Raw genomic sequence first — 16199 nt, forward strand, 5'->3', positions numbered from 1 at the left:
TATAGACAGACAGATAGATAGATGATAGATAGATAGATAGATAGATAGATAGATAGATAGATAGATAGATAGATCCAATAGGTTACAGAAAAATAACTGCAACTGGGATTGCAACATTATGAAGAATTTTACTTAAAATCTCTTTCCAAATACTTGGATGGATTTTAGTAAGTGATTGGTTTGGCAGTCACAAGCTGATTTTTTTTTAAAAAAAAACAATGTTGATAAACACTCCTTTATTGCTATTTTCTTTATTTCTCTTTTTCTCCCTCCATCTCCCCCCAGGAGTATCATTCACAGGTGAAAAAAGAAATCACTCTTTGAAGGACAAAATATGATGCAGAAACAAATCGTCATGTCCTTCAGCTGGTTTCTAGGTCAAATGTCTCTTCATATTGTATCAAATGTGATACTTTCCAGTTTGTAATCTGAAAGGAATGGAGAAAGGAAATTACACACTGGTGACCCAATTCATTCTTTTGGGATTCTCAGACCATCCAGAAGATCTACAAGCCATTCTCTTTCTGATGTTTCTTGTGATCTACATTACGACCGTGGTGGGAAATCTTGGGATCATCCTGTTAATCAAGTTTGAATCTCATCTCCATACCCCAATGTATTTCTTCCTCAGCCATTTATCCTTGATTGACATTTGTTACTCTTCATCTATAACACCCAAATTGTTGATGGGTACTGCCTCTGCAGTAAAAAGCATTTGTTTCTTTGCATGTGCAGTTCAGATGTACCTGTTCATCATGTTTGTTGTTGCTGAATCATTCCTCTTGGCTGCAATGGCATATGACCGCTATGTGGCCATTTGTAATCCTTTATTGTATAGTGTGATTATGTCCAGAAACGTTTGCATCTTTCTAGTGCTTAGTTGTTATCTGTGGGGCATTATTTGTGCTCTAGTTCATACGATCACTGCTTTTCGGCTACCATTCTGTGGAAATATCATTAACCACTTCTTTTGTGATGTTGTGCCAGTGTTAACTCTGTCTTGTTCAGACACCCAGCTCAATAAGATGCTGCTTTTCATTTTTGCCACCTTTGTGGAGAGTAGTACCATCATCATTATTCTCATGTCCTACATTTTAATTATCGTGTGTGTTTCAAAGATTCACTCCAGCAAGGGAAAATACAAGGCTTTCTCCACTTGTGCCTCTCACTTCACAGCAATCTCAGTCTTCCATGTGACAATTCTCCTAATATACTGCCAGCCTAATGCAATCCATGGAAGGGATTCAAACAGAATTACCTCTGTCTTCTACACGATGGTGATCCCCATGCTGAATCCTCTGATTTATAGTCTGAGGAACAAAGAAGTAAAAGGAGCTTTTCAAAGGCTGGTGAAGAGAAAAGTTTTTTCTCTATCAACCTGCTGAATAGATTTTCTTATGTACTGTCAGGCAACCAGGTGATATATAAAGACAGACCCTATCAACCAAGTGCTCATAAAAACCCGTCCTTTGCATTGACAGGATAAATGCATTTCTCAGAAGGAAACCTAAAGGAAGTTCCAGCATTCCTATATTTGTGGTTGTGTAGCTTTGTAATGTATTTCTTGAAGACTACTGGCAGAGAAAGTATTACTTATATACCAGAATAAAAATCAGGATGTTTTCTCTCATAATGGTCTCCTTTATTATAAAACTATGGCTTCATAAGGCTCATGTCCCTAAAAAGGCTTGCGATGGCACATGAGTTCTTCCTGAAAAGAAATCATTGATAAGGCAGGCAGGGGAAATGTTTCCTGCATACACTCTGACATCTATTTGTTAATAAGTATTGAAGAGCTCATTCTGAGTAACAATAGGAGGCAAATCAAACACCCTTCATAATAAGTGGGATTTGTCCTTGCTTATTCTGCCTCCTCCTCTTTTCTACCTCCACATGTCCCCTCCTTAATTCTAATCTGCAAACAGGATGGATTTGAATAGGAACCAATTTTAGCTGAGTGCCAAGGATCAGCATCTGCTTCTTACTTTCTTAGGGGCATCATCCCTAAGAAGATGTTCTACTGATATCTTGGAGCTGCAGAGGCCAGAAAAATGTCCTCTGTTTTAAAAAGCATTTGAACCCTTTTTTTTAAACTGGAGCAGAACAGGGCACTATTTTAACTGTTGAGGCAGCCTGGGGCCCTTACACAAAACTGTGCATGGATTTTGGCCAGTGTGTGCACCAACTCTTAGGAATCACTTTTCCTTCGTTTATGGTCATTTGAATTTGTTAAGGTTTGGAGTATGCTTAAAATGTTAAAATAACACATTCCTAAATTTGAGAAGCAGGGGGAGGCTGTGAAATGTACATTTCTGCAATATAGGCCAATCCAGTAATCTGATATATACATTCAATGTTATTATTATTCATATTTCTATGCCGCCCACTCTCCGAGGACTCTGGGTGGCTTACATCACAGACAGTATACTAAATAGCATATTGCCCCCAACAATCTGGGCCCTCATTTTACCCACCTCGGAAGGATGGAAGGCTGAGTCAACCTTGAGCCAGTGACATTTGATCCGCTGATCTGCTGAACTAGCAGTCAGCTGAAGTAGCTGCAGTACTGCACTCTAACCATTGCGCCACCTCGGCTCAATGTTCATGGCCAAAGGGGGTAGGGGAGGAAGCATGACAGAAAATAAGCATGTTTTTCAGCCATGAATGATTGTCCTCTTTTGGTTAACAGGGGTGACATGTAGTATTTAGATGCTACAGTATGCATAATCTGCAGACCTCCCTATAATCTGTACTGGTGAACCAAGCAACCTTTGGTTAACATTTTCAGAAGAACAAAAGGTGTTTTGAGATAATCTGAATGTGTTCCTGAAAAAGATTTTAAGGATAGATTAGTAACAGACAGCCATGGAAGAAGGTGAAGTCAAAATAATCATGATTTGGCCACAACCCTGAAATCAAAACTCTATCCCTTTTTAGATGCATTGCTTGCAGAGCTTTGAATGTGTGGTTGCAGCTGCCATCTTGAATTTTTTTTACATATGTCTCCCAAGTGATTACCCCTTATACTATAGTATTCATTGAGTCTAACAATTCTTTTTGAAAAAGTTTATAATGGTTCTTTTGATGTTATAATTATAATATTATATAGCGATATGGCAGCCTGATGTACTTACTCAGTATTATATTAATTGTAATAAGACTTTAATACTATAATTATACTTTCACACTACCAGAATAGATGGAAGATTTGGTGAAGATTTGAAGAGTGAAAACTTGAAAATCAATTAAACTTCTTTATTCTTCTGATTGCCAATGATGTAGGACAGTGATGGCTAACCTTTTTGCCATCGTGTGCCAGGAAGGGGGGGTGGGGGTGCCATGTGTGTGAGTGCCCACACCCATAATTCTATGCACCCCCCCACTCCCGACACACGATGGCCCAGTAGGCCTGTTTTTCTCTCTCACCTGGCTCCAGAGCTTCTCTATGATTCTGGGGAGGGTGAAAACGGCCTTCCACATCCCCCGGAGGCCCTCCAGAGGCCGGAAATGGCCCATTCCCAACTTGGGAAACGGGCCTTTCTAGCCTCCGGAGGGCCTCTGGGGGTGGGGTGGGCCCATTTTCGCCCTCCCCAGACTCATAGAGAGGCCCTGGAGCCAGGTGAGAAAGGAAAATGGGTCTTCCCCATCCCCCCAGGCCCTCTGGAGGCAGGAAACAGCCTGTTCTCCTACTTCTGGTGGGTCCAGAAGGCCCGAAAATTAGGTGGCTGGCGCGCTTGTGCTCTGGAGCTGAGCTCGCATGCCCACTGATATGGCTATGCATGCCACCTGTGGCACGCGCGCCATAGGTTCGCCATCACGGATGTAGGAGCTTTGTTCTCTTTGCATCTCATTGATTCAAGGGAGATTTTTCAGTCTGAGAATGACCAGGCTGCTTGTGTATATCTGATATTGCCGACTTTTAATAAATAAGGATTGAATATCAGGGAGTTTGACAAATTTTGGTTCAAAAGATTGATAATATTATCTTCTGCAAGATTAGATCATGGATTTTAATTACATGTCTTTGCTTTTAGTGATCAGCTGATTTGGGATGACAAGCTTCATGATAGATAGGATTTCTAAAGTTTTAGTATTCTCTTAACAATTCTCACATATTATTTTGTGTTTCTGAGACATGTGCATGCATGTAAAACCCTTTACTTTTATACATAGTTCTATCTTATTCCCCACTTTGATTATATTGTTAGGGGCCAGTTCCCTCAGATACAACATATCCAAATAATCAATTATTTTGTCCCTGATCTATTTTGGCAGAAGCATATTAAAAAAAATGAGCTCTCTGGCTTTAGATACATTAAAGCCACTTATTCTCTGCTGATTGTACAATGCTGATGAAATAAATAGTTTACTCAGATTAATAAATAAGTCTCTTGAAGAGTAGCTGAGCTAACAACACTCTTGGCAACCAATTTACAACCCAGAAATGCTGTTGTTGCATGCATTACCTCTGGATGTAAACAGTGGGGAGACTTGTGAACCACTTTTAATCACTAGTTGGGAATTGGGCATTATCCTGGGTATTAGATATCATTAGTATCCTGGGTATTAGTAGGGAGAGTTATGAACTACTTTTAATCCTCTTTTAAAAGTACATACTCAGTAAAGTTATAACCATGGAATAATAAAGGAAAAGTGTGTGTGTATGTGTGTGTGTGTGTGTGTGTGTGTGTGTGTGTGTGTTGTGTGTGTGTGTTGGATAATTTTGTAAAACAGTTCTAAATAGAGTCTTAAATGATCACTGAAAGGTACTCCATGTCCTGAACATGAAAACATACCATTCTCCTCTACTTATTATTTTTGTATTTTAATTACTGCTCAAGAGAATTAAAAAATACATTAAAAAAAAGCTCCTTCCATACTCCATGGCATTTAAAAGAAGTGTCAATGAACATTGATATTTCAGGTCTGGTCAAGTCTTGACTATGCCTTCTTTTGATCTGTGACTTTTTTTGATCTTTTGATCTGTGACTGACAAGTAATTTCTTATCTGATAATATTGAACTTCAAACTAGGGCATACAAAACTTTTGCCAGACCAATTCTTGAATACAGCTCATCTGTCTGGAACCCGCACTGCATATTGGCTTAGGCCCAGGATATTTGTCGGACCATCTGCAACCAGCAACGGCTCCCCATCGCCCAGTGCGTTCTCACAGGGAAAGCCTACTGAGGGTGCGGTCGGCTAGACAGTGTCGACTGGTGACCCCTAGAGACAGAGCTCTCTCTGTAGGTGCTCCCACCCTCTGGAACCAACTTCCTCTGGGGCTCCGGTTGGCCCCTGATCTCCGCACCTTCCGCCGCAATTTAAATACATGGTTGTTCAATCTGGACTGGGGGGGTTAACATGTATTTTAACACATTTTTGTTGGATATTTTATTGTTGTGAGCCGCCGTGAGTCCTATGGAGATAGGGCAGTATATAAATAAAATAAATAAATAAATAAAATAAATATTGGACATTAATACAACCAAACGATTCCAGAGGTATTTTACAAGAAGAGTCCTCCACTCCTCTGCTCGCAACAAAATACCTTATGCTTAAAAATTTTAGGCTTAGACAATTTAGAACTTCGCCGTCTTCGGTCTGACCTAAGCATAGTATAAAATCATCTGCACACACCCCCCCCATTTTTGCCCTAGCAGGTCTCAGGGAAGCCTCCTGGGAGCAAAAATGGACTCTCCCCACCCAACCCTGTTTTTGGCCTAGCAGGCTTCAGGGAAGCCTCCTGGTAGCAAAAACGGATCCTTCCACTCACCCCCATTTTTGGCCTATCAAGCCTGAGGGAAGCCTCCTGGAAGCAAAAATGGACCCCCACCACCACCCATTTTGGCCTAGCAGGCCTCAAGGAAGCCTCCTGGGAACAAAAATGGACTTCCCCCAATAGGTAGTAAAAAATGCTTTAAAAAATAATAATAATAAAAAGTTCTGAGGATCGCATGCCACAGCTGATTGTCACACCTAATTGTCGGAACCTTTTAAAAAACTTTTTAAAGCATTTTTTTTACTACCTATTGCCTGAATGGGTAGTAAAAAAAATGCTTTAAAAAAGTAAAAGAAAAGGTCAGACGATCAGCTCTGCCGTGCCATCATTAGAACTTTTTTTTCTTTTTAAAGCATTTTTACTGCCAATTCGGTGAACCAATCACATTTGTTTCTACCGGTTCAGACAAACCGGCCTGAACCAGTAGCATTTCACCCCTAAGTAAATCCCACAATAATGAATTCATCCACCGCGGTACAGTTGCTGCCATCAATATAGTGTGAGCTCAGTATTCTGAGTTTTAAGAAGAAATTAGAGTAATTGGGTGCCTTTTTTAGGACAAAGAGATTTAAATTGTAAATGTTATTGCATACTGGATTGACAAATGCATGATTAAACATAACACACTAAAAGATATCATTAACGTGATTTTATATGTGTGTGTGTGTGTGTGTTTATAGTATTTATATATGTGTATAAATATAACTATTGGAAAACATACCTACTACTTCTGCCTCCTATTTTCCCCACCAGAACAACCCTGTGAAATGTGTTGGGCTGAGAGAGGTCACTCAGCTGGCTTTTATGATGAAGGGAGTCTACAACTCATAATCTCCTGGTTTCCATATCCCCTGAATCAAAGTGGCTTATTAAAAAATGCTATAGTTATTTTAAAATCCTCCCCACTAGTGTTTGTGGTTGCCCCAACCAATAAAATGAAATAGAATGAAAATATGCTGTGATATGTTTCAGGGAACAGCATCTGGTTGACCATATGTGAGCACCAGAGCTAAACAGATCTGGTTAGTATTTGGATAGACTATTATGTGGCATACTATAACTTTAGGTCAGACTGGGAAGCATTCTGGAAGATGGCCATCGCAGAACGAGAAAACCAAATGGATGTGACATACAATTACTTCGGTTCAGTCAATAGACAGATTATTTCACATTTCTTTCTATTCCTTGCAGAGAATTTCATTACTGGGTCAATCAGAAGTAAGAAATAATGAAATGGAAGTGCTCCCAGCTGTTTCTGGTGTCATTGTTTTATTTCTGACTCTTAAGACTAAAGAAATTATCATCATCTTTTTAAAAGGACAATCCATATAAAAATATGTAATTTGAAACATTTGTAACACATTTTTTTTAAAACAAATCCTTATAAATATATGTTTTGACTTGTTTTTTGCCTTTATTAGTCAATGAACTAAATAGGAAAGATAAATTACTTCCTCTTTCAGACTGAGATTATCCCACAGTATAAGTATGTTATGTGAAGAATGATCAAATTGATATTTTCATCTCAACCTTTTCAAAACAGACAGCCTTTAATAGTAGAATAGAGTAGAACTTTGACTATAAAATTGTTTTTCATATTATTAGGGGAATGACCGTTAATGTTTAACTGTTTTCTGACTTTTCTAGTCTTCCTTCCTTCCTTCCTTCCTTCCTTCCTTCCTTCCTTCCTTCCTTCCTTCCTTCCTTCCTTCCTTCCTTTCCTATCACAAATCAACAAAAATAAGAAACAAATGAAGTCCAAGGGTACAAATATTGTAGAAGGTTTGTCAGATGATCCAGGTCTAGAGTCACAGTCATGGGGTTTCAAATGAGAACTTGAGGCACATGCAGTCTGGATAAATGAACAGTTGTTGTCAACACTTGCTTTCACACAGGCATCAGAAAGCTATAAAATCTTTCTAATTGGTAATCCTTAGCTATCTAGAGCTTGCATTAGAATTTTATATTTGTTTCTCTAAATAAATTTCACTGAAATTGTTTATGTACATATGTAGGATTATAGTATCATTAATACTGCTGCCAACAAAGAAAACGTGAAAAAATGTGTTTTGTCTTTGGCTCTGTAACTCCCAAACAGGGAAATGGGTGCTTCCTTTCAGAAACAAGGCATTCCTTCCAGAAGGAAGGAATGATGAAATATGGAGGACTGAGCAGTCATTTTGATTACGTTACAACAGAAACTTGGAGAGATGGAGCAACTTTCCCTATGAAGCCAATGCAATCTACAAACATGAAAAGGATAATCAATCTGTTAGGGTTATTGGAATGGGGATTTCATGAAGGGAATTTGTTCTGCTCAGTGACATGACAAAGAACATCCATTGCATGCATAAAAGAAACTCAGCACAAAAATTATGGAAGGATAAGTAAAAAATAACTCTAAAGCAATTGTAGATTCCACAAAGGGTTTTTGTAAGTGTGACATAATGCATTCATGGCAAATGAGTAGCATAAATATGTTCTCCTAAATTTTGTGTCAAGTCACCTGGAGGTGATTATTCTTTGAAATGTTTTTTTCATGGCATTTCTAACTTCTTTATTCCTGAAACTATATATGATGGGGTTCAGCATAGGAATGATCACAACATAAAAGACCGATACAATCTTGTCGTGCTCCAAGGAATAGCTGGAGCTGGGGCGCAGGTACATGAAAAGAAGAGTCCCATAGAAAGTGCAGACCACAATCAGGTGAGAAGAGCAGGTAGAGAATGCTTTGTAAATACTTTCAAGTGAACGCATTTGGAGGACTGTGACAATGATACAGCAATAGGAGATTACCACTAGGGATGTAGTTGCAACCTCATTAAATCCTACAAAAGCAAAGAGTAGAATCTGAACGAGTTGTATGTCAGAACAATAAAGATGAGTCAGAGGAGGTCCATCACAGAAGAAATGGTTGATGATGTTGGAATGACAGCAGGTTAATCTTAAACGAAATCCCACTTGTACGGATGAATTCAGAAGTCCAGCTATATAGCAGGACATCACTAATGGAATGCAGACAGTTTTGGACATGGTGGTGGTATATTTCAGTGGGTTGCAGATGGCCACGTATCAGTCATATGCCATCACAGCCACAAGGTAGCATTCAGTAGTTGCAAAACAGCAATAAAAGTATTGCTGTAAGAAACATCCAGTATATGAGATGACTTTCTTCTGTACCAGGAAATTCATCAGCATCTTTGGGGTGACAACGGATGAATAGCAAAGATCTAAGAAGGATAAGTTGCTCAGAAGGAAATACATGGGGGTTTGAAGGTGAGAATCATTTTTCATAACCACAATGATTCCAATATTCCCCACAAGAGTGATAATATAAATCAATAAAAATATCGCAAAGAGCACACGTTGTAGGGTTACATGATCTGTGAATCCTAGAAGAATAAACTCTTCCACATCAGTGCAGTTTCCTCCAATCATCTCACTGGTTTAGTTGAGTCTTCACTAAAAGAGAAAATCATGCAAAATTTGAGAACTAATTGAAGGGAACTAATTGAGAATTAATTGAATCGAAAGTTGAAGGGATTTTTTTCATGGGGGTCAAACATAAGATTTAGTTCCAGAAAATCCCATTTCAGCATCAAAATTTTTTGCATTGAATATATTTAAATTTTCTGTTAAAGGAAACTTAATTATACATCAATTAATATTTATCTTTAAACAGTTCGGCAAACTCATATTTGGCCTATTAGTTTTCTCAGTGGAATTCAGTTTTATGAATGTTGATGTTAAGAGAATTAGATCACTATATTTTTTTAAAAAAAATCTTGTTTTCTTTTCCCCTTTGAAAATCCATTTTCATTTTTCTATGTTGCGAAGGAGAATGACAGAGATCATAGCACTAACAGTAACAGAGTCTTGTCTTTTGCTCCTACCCAATTGAAAAACACTGCACTGGAATAGAATAGAATAGAATAGAATAGAATAGAATAGAATAGAATAGAATAGAATAGAATAGAATAGAATAGAATAGAATAGAATAGAATTTTTTATTGGCCAAGTGTGATTGGACACAAAAGGAATTTGTCTTGGTGCATACGCTCTCAGTGTACATAAAAGAAAAGATACTTTCATCAAGAATCATAAGGTACAACACTTAATGATAGTCATACGGTACAAATAAGCAATCCAATCATATTAGGAAACAGTTAATATAAATTGTAAGGATACAGTCATTAGTAGAAGATGGGTGATGGGAATGATGAGAAGATTAATAGTAGTGCAGACTTAGTAACTAGTTTGACAGTGTTGAGGGAATTATTTGTTTAGCAGAGTGATGGTGTCCATGAAAAAACTGTTCTTGTGTCTAGTTGTTCTGGTGCGCAGTGTCCTATAGCACTATATTATTGACCAACGTCTTCCTCAATTTCTTTTTCCCAATGTTTTTTCTATTGGACCAGATTCATCTAGTGGCTACAAGGGAAGAGTTTAGCATGAGGCTTATTACCAGATTAATCAATTCATAAGAAGCTGAATGGGGAAACAAACCTATTAAAAAAGTTCTAATACTCCATGTTTCTGAAGTTCTGAGGAGAATATCAAAACACATCTATGCGCAAGAGAATATAAAAAAAGGACTATCTGTGCACAAAATAGTAGTTACATAAGCAGATTGGGTGAAGACCCTTGACTCTAGTTCTGTTAAGTATACTTAGAAAAAAAATTGTAAACAGTGTGTGATAGCAGAGTGGAAAAGTGATTGAGGGCATGGAAAAGATTCAAAACCAATTTTGAATCTGCTACGCCCTGTATGAAACTGACAACCCTTTCAATGTTTTTCATATGAAATCCAAGTTCTGCTGCAATGACTGAGATTAATACTATAATGGACTTAATGAAGGGAAAGAAACTGAATCTAACACAGATAAGACAGAATTTGTTCCTAGCCAGACAAAAAGGAGTTCAGGAAACAGTGATTCTATCTGTGCTAGACAAAGTAATACTTCTCTTGAAACGTCTCCTTGATTATATGGAAGTCTGAGTTTGGATGCTCAATTTCTGATGGTGTTCAGAAGTTTCTTTGTTTCATTAAGACCAACATGTCTTTTTCCTGGACCTGTCAGATTCAATCATAATGTAGAAATCCCACTTACATCCCACTTGTACCATTAGAATATACCACATGAAAGACCGCCCTTGAAATTTGAAACTTCAGGATATACATATTGCAGATCATATTACTAACTGGGCCAATTATAAGAATTGTTTGTTTCTGATCTGGCATCATTCAAGATGCTGTTTATCCTCTATATGAGGTAGAAATCAGATTCGAGTGTGATTTTTGATTCTATTGCTAACAAAAGACAATATATTAAGAACATCAGCTGCAATATTTTAGAGGACACTGACATGTTTTAAACAGTGGTGAGGGTGAGGAGTCCTGAAGGAACATTGCAAAGAAACCTTTTCTGAAATGTAATCACTGGTTCTCTTATAAATGATCTAGATTCAAAAAATAACACCACCACCTTAAAAAATATTTCATCAAATGTATTGAATACATTTGATTTTACTAATACTATAACATTTCAGTAGAGGTTTACCTTTGTTGTCATATCCCCTTTATTGACTTATTGTTGTATTTGTCTAAATAGACACTGAATGTCACATTGGATGAAGAAATAAATGAGCACTTGCCATGGTATCCTACAAACACTTCAGGAGAAACAAAATGTACTTCTTTTATTCTTTTCAGAATTATCTAAATTGGCTTAGAATGAGGACTCCCATCTGAAGAAGTGACTATGTCTACCAGAAAGTATGGTGTTAATTAGCTGTTTGTTTTTAAACTACTGGGATTCATATTCCTGATAGGCTGTGATGCAAAGTTAACCTTCCTATTTACTCTTGGCCTGAAAGAGGAGTAATTCCCCTGTCCCAGTGCTACACTTTCGAGGTGGAATAGATTTCCTTTAGGAAAAGAATTTTCTAAGAAATGTCTGAGGATTTTCTCTTCTCATACCAGTACCAAAGAGAAACCATTTTTCCACCATCTTCTTTCAGGCGGCTGGCATTTCTCTCCAATTTTCTAGAATTTTTCGGCATTTTAGGTACAGCAGAAAGTTACCGAGCTACTAACACAGTTGCATCTTCTGGCACATGTAACATTATTGTTGTTGTTTTGTGCTGCTCTTATTATTGTTGTCAATGTGGTTCATAATAGGATGGTCCTTAAGAAAATATCTCTGGAAAATATTGGATGAAACAAACACCTGGATTTAGTACAGAAAATCCTGGAGCAGACTGGAGAATTTCTGAACTACTCTTCCTGTAGTTACCATTTAAAATTACATCATTCAAAAAAGTGACATACAACCAGTTCTCATTCTTATGATCGTAGCAATATCTTCAAAGTTATGTGATCAAAATTCAGGCACTTGGCAACAAGCTCGCATGTATGATGGTTGCAGCATTCCAGGGTAATATGATAATATTATGATTAATCATAATATTAATATGACCTTCTCAGCAGCTCACTGACAAGCAAAGTCAATGGGGGAAACTGGATTTGCTGAATGAACTCTCTGATTCACTTAAGACTTATAGTGTTTTATTTAACAAGTCTGGCAATAAAGGTCATAAAATTGGGCATGATTCACTTAACAACTGTCTTGCTTAACAACAGAATTTCTGGTCTCAATTGTTGTCATATTTTGAGGACTACCTGCAGTAGTCTTGTTAGGTGCCAAAGACAGACCCTAACTGCAAGCTGAGATTTCATATTTTCTTTTCAGCCAAGATTTCGTTTTTTCCTCTCAGCTTAGATTTTATTCTTTGAAATATTTATTCATCTGTCATTCTTTACAAATATGTATCAAGAGGGCAACCTGAATTGCATTTAAGTTCTGCTTCAATACTAGTCACAAGAAGGTCCTAAAAGGAGAGGAATTGAATTTTTTTATAATTGTTTTTGAAATGGTTGTAATTTTTAAATTTTAAATGAGCTTCTAAAATGTTTTAAAATTTTGGCAATTGCAAGAGGAAAAAAATTGCCTTAAAAACATAATCATGATAAAAGAGACTGACAGTTTTGTGATTTGCAAAATATGTTCCATGTATATATGCATGCCCATAGAAGACCCAAAGGACACATGTACCAAATGTAAACTAAATGAATTACTTGAAGAAAAAAATAAAGATGCAAGTCTATCCACTCTGAAACTCTATCAGACAACAAAATAAGAAACTCAACATCTGGACAAGGAACATCATCAAGTGTACCAATTGCAGAAAAAAGAATAGACCAGACTTGTTTAAGAAAAAAAGATGTGTAATGGTGAAAGTAAGGGATGCAGTGGTTCAGTGGCTAAGACACTGAGCTTGTTGATCGAAAGGTAGGCAGTTCAGCGGTTCGAATCCCTAGTGCCGCATAACAGGGTGAGCTCCCGTTACTTGTCCCAACTTCTGCCAACCTAGCAGTTTGAAAGCATGTAAAAAATGCAAGTAGAAAAATAGGACCACCTTTGGTGGGAAGGTAACAGTGTTCCATCTGCCTTTGGTGTTTAGTCATGCCGGCCACATGACCACGGAGACATCTTCAGACAGCGCTGGCTCTTCGGCTTTGAAACGGAGATGAAGCTGATCATTCCCCCCTAGAGTCGGGAATGACTAGTACATATGTGCGAGGGGAACCTTTACCTTTACCTTTAATGGTGATAGTAAATCCCACAAGAATGAATTTATTCACTGTGGTACAGTTGTTGCCATCCATATATTGTGTGCTCAGTATTCTGGATTTTAAGAACAAATTAGAGTGATTGATTGCTTTTTTAGGGCAAAGAGATTTAAAGTGTAAATGTTATTGCATACTGGATTGACAAATGCACAACTAAACATAACATACTGAAAGATGCCATTAATGTGATTTTATGTTTGTTTATGTGTGTGTGTGTTTATAGTATTTATATTTATAATGAGAGGTTATATTAAGATCATTCAGTGATACCCTGTAGATTTTTTTAAATTTGTGAACTTTCAGAAACAACAAAATGTTTCTTTCATAGTAAAATAAAAATACTTTCCAGTGATTTAAATAAACTGAATTTATGAAAATGAAAATAAAATCCATATCGTATCAATGTAAGATTAACTCAGTTCCTTAACTGATCATTAAACCTAGATCATAAGAACACATTGCCCCATCCTTTCATTTCTACTACTGTATATAAAGGCATTTCACAACCTGATAGCAAACACATATCGTGAATCCATTCTTTAACTTCAGGAAAATAAGTTTCTTTCCATCTGTGTAAAATTATTCTCTTTGCTGAACTAAAGCTTAGTAAAGCCAAAACTCTTCATAAAATGTCAGATCCTATATTTTAGATATAGAATTCAACATCACATTTATGCCTTAACAATAGGACTGTGTTAACATAATTTGTAACTTAAAACCAAAAGGGAATTATGACTGGATAGAATCATATCACACAAGTAAAAATGAAACAATCTACCATCACCTCTCAAATTTCTGACAGCACCAACAGAAACAAAAAATCGGATGTTCAAACATTTTTAATATTATTTGATGGTCCAGTAAACATAAAAATTGTGATTAATTAACTTCTTTCTTAAATTGTAATAAATATTTCTATTTCTGAAAAGTTGGATCCATTGATTTTCTAAAACTGGGATTGCTTAATAATTATTTCAAGATGTCAGAAGCTTTTTCAAAATATTTGGTATGGGGAAGTTCAGCCATCTCTAACAAATGCTTCCTAATAAAAGATGTTGCAAAAAAAATGAAGAATCTGTTTTGATTGTTGATGCTAAAGGAAAAATAATAATAATAGCAATAACAATAATAACAACAACAACAATAATAAGTTCAAAAGCACAATCTATTTGAAAAATATATGATTCACAAACTATTCCTGTTTGTGTTTAAGAAGCAATGCATTTTGTTTTGAAAAATGGAAATTTAGCCTGTTAACATGTATGTATTGTGGTGCCCTGTCTTGTCTGTTTTTTAATATAAACAAAATTCATTTAGAAAAGACTATTCTTTTTAATATTTTCTTCATACAATTTATAACCTCTTTGTTTTTCAAGCTGTATATTATTGGGTTGAGCATCGGGATTATCACTGTATAGAAGACTGACACTACTTTATCAGTGTTCATAGAATAACTAGTTGTAGGACGCAAGTACATGAAGAGAAGAGTTCCATAGAAAAGGGTGACAACCATCAAGTGAGATGTGCAAGTAGAGAAAGCTTTGTATTTGCCCTCTACGGAGTCCATTCTGAGGATAGTAAAGAGGATGCAGCAATAGGATACAAACACCAATGATGTGGTAGTGATTTCATTAAACCCAACAATTGTAAATAGCAAAAGTTCATTGAGTGAAATATCAGAACAGTAAAGATAACTCAGAGGGGGGCCATCACAGAAGAAATGGTCAATGACATTGGTTTTGCAACACGTTACTCGTAAACTGAATCCTGTCTGGATTGTAGAATTCAGGAATCCAGCCAAATATGACAAGACGACCAAAGAGATACAGATCCTTCGAGACATGATGTATGTATACATGAACGGGTTACAGATAGCCAAGTATCGGTCATAAGCCATCACAGCCAAAAGGTAACATTCTGTAGTTGCTAAACCAGCATAAAAGTAAAGTTGCAAGATGCAGCCAGTATATGAAATGATTTTTTGGTGTGATAGGAAGTTTACAAGCATTTTGGGGGTGACAACTGAAGAATAACAGAGATCTAAGAAAGACAAATTGCTGAGAAAGAAATACATGGGGGTTTGAAGATGAGAATTGATTTTCACAGCCCAAATAATAACAGTATTTCCTACAACAGTGATAATATAGATGAGCAAAAAGATCACAAAGAGAATGTTTTTCAGGACAAGATGATCTGTGAATCCCAAAAGAATGAAGTTTTCCATCAGAGTACAATTTTCTCCAGCCATCTATTTGATGTATGTTATAAAATATGGAGTCTAAAAAAGAAAACTGATGTTATGATATAACTATTCATCTGAAGAAATATGTTCTTATATGTGAGAGGGAAAGAGAGGGAAAGAGGGACTTGTGTTTGTCTGAGAATTCCTTAGAATGTCACTATATGAACTTGGACAAGTGAAACTGAGCTTATTTTCCTCATTTGTAAAAGAGGAACCTTATAGTAACTGTGGGACCGTGGCATGGAATAATACTTTAAATTAGTCTTTTGCAACCTAATGTTTTCTCAATTTGTTTGGTTGTAGCTCAAACCATCTCAACCAGCATGGCATTTCTCATACTGTCTGCAGATTATGACAATTCTATTCCAATAAATCTGGAATTCATCAATATGAGAAAGGCTGTTTTCAATATTTCAAAGCATTTTTATGTAGGTAATAAAATTGTGTCCTGTCATGCCTTGGGAATCATTTGCCTCTGA

The 16199-nt window shown here is 36.7% G+C and overlaps 3 protein-coding genes across 3 annotated transcripts; 1 reads left to right on the top strand and 2 right to left on the bottom strand.

Annotated features, from left to right (window-relative positions):
• The first annotated feature begins 437 nt into the window (after positions 1-437).
• LOC139327399 (olfactory receptor 5L1-like) lies at positions 438-1385 on the top strand. Its single transcript, XM_070957217.1, has one exon. The coding sequence runs from the start codon at positions 438-440 to the stop codon at positions 1383-1385; it is 948 nt and encodes a 315-aa protein (XP_070813318.1).
• Positions 1386-8284: 6899 nt separating this feature from the next.
• Positions 8285-9223, bottom strand: LOC139327400 (olfactory receptor 5AS1-like). Its single transcript, XM_070957218.1, is given in 1 exon segment — positions 8285-9223. A coding segment is annotated over 1 exon segment (939 nt).
• Positions 9224-14787: 5564 nt separating this feature from the next.
• Positions 14788-15729, bottom strand: LOC139327401 (olfactory receptor 5AS1-like). The gene has a single exon (XM_070957219.1). The coding sequence runs from the start codon at positions 15724-15726 to the stop codon at positions 14788-14790; it is 939 nt and encodes a 312-aa protein (XP_070813320.1). The 5' UTR covers positions 15727-15729.
• Positions 15730-16199: the final 470 nt, after the last annotated feature.

The sequence above is a fragment of the Pituophis catenifer genome, unplaced genomic scaffold (genome assembly GCF_029215685.1).
Source record: "Pituophis catenifer annectens isolate HBS135680 unplaced genomic scaffold, rPitCat1.0.hap2 SCAF_1, whole genome shotgun sequence".
NCBI classification, from domain to species: Eukaryota; Metazoa; Chordata; class Lepidosauria; order Squamata; family Colubridae; genus Pituophis; species Pituophis catenifer.

Excerpts from the sequence above, each read along its gene's own strand:
- LOC139327399 (XM_070957217.1), top strand. The coding sequence starts at position 438 with ATGGAGAAAGGAAATTACACACTGGTGACCCAATTCATTCTTTTGGGA.
- LOC139327401 (XM_070957219.1), bottom strand. The coding sequence starts at position 15,726 with ATGGCTGGAGAAAATTGTACTCTGATGGAAAACTTCATTCTTTTGGGA.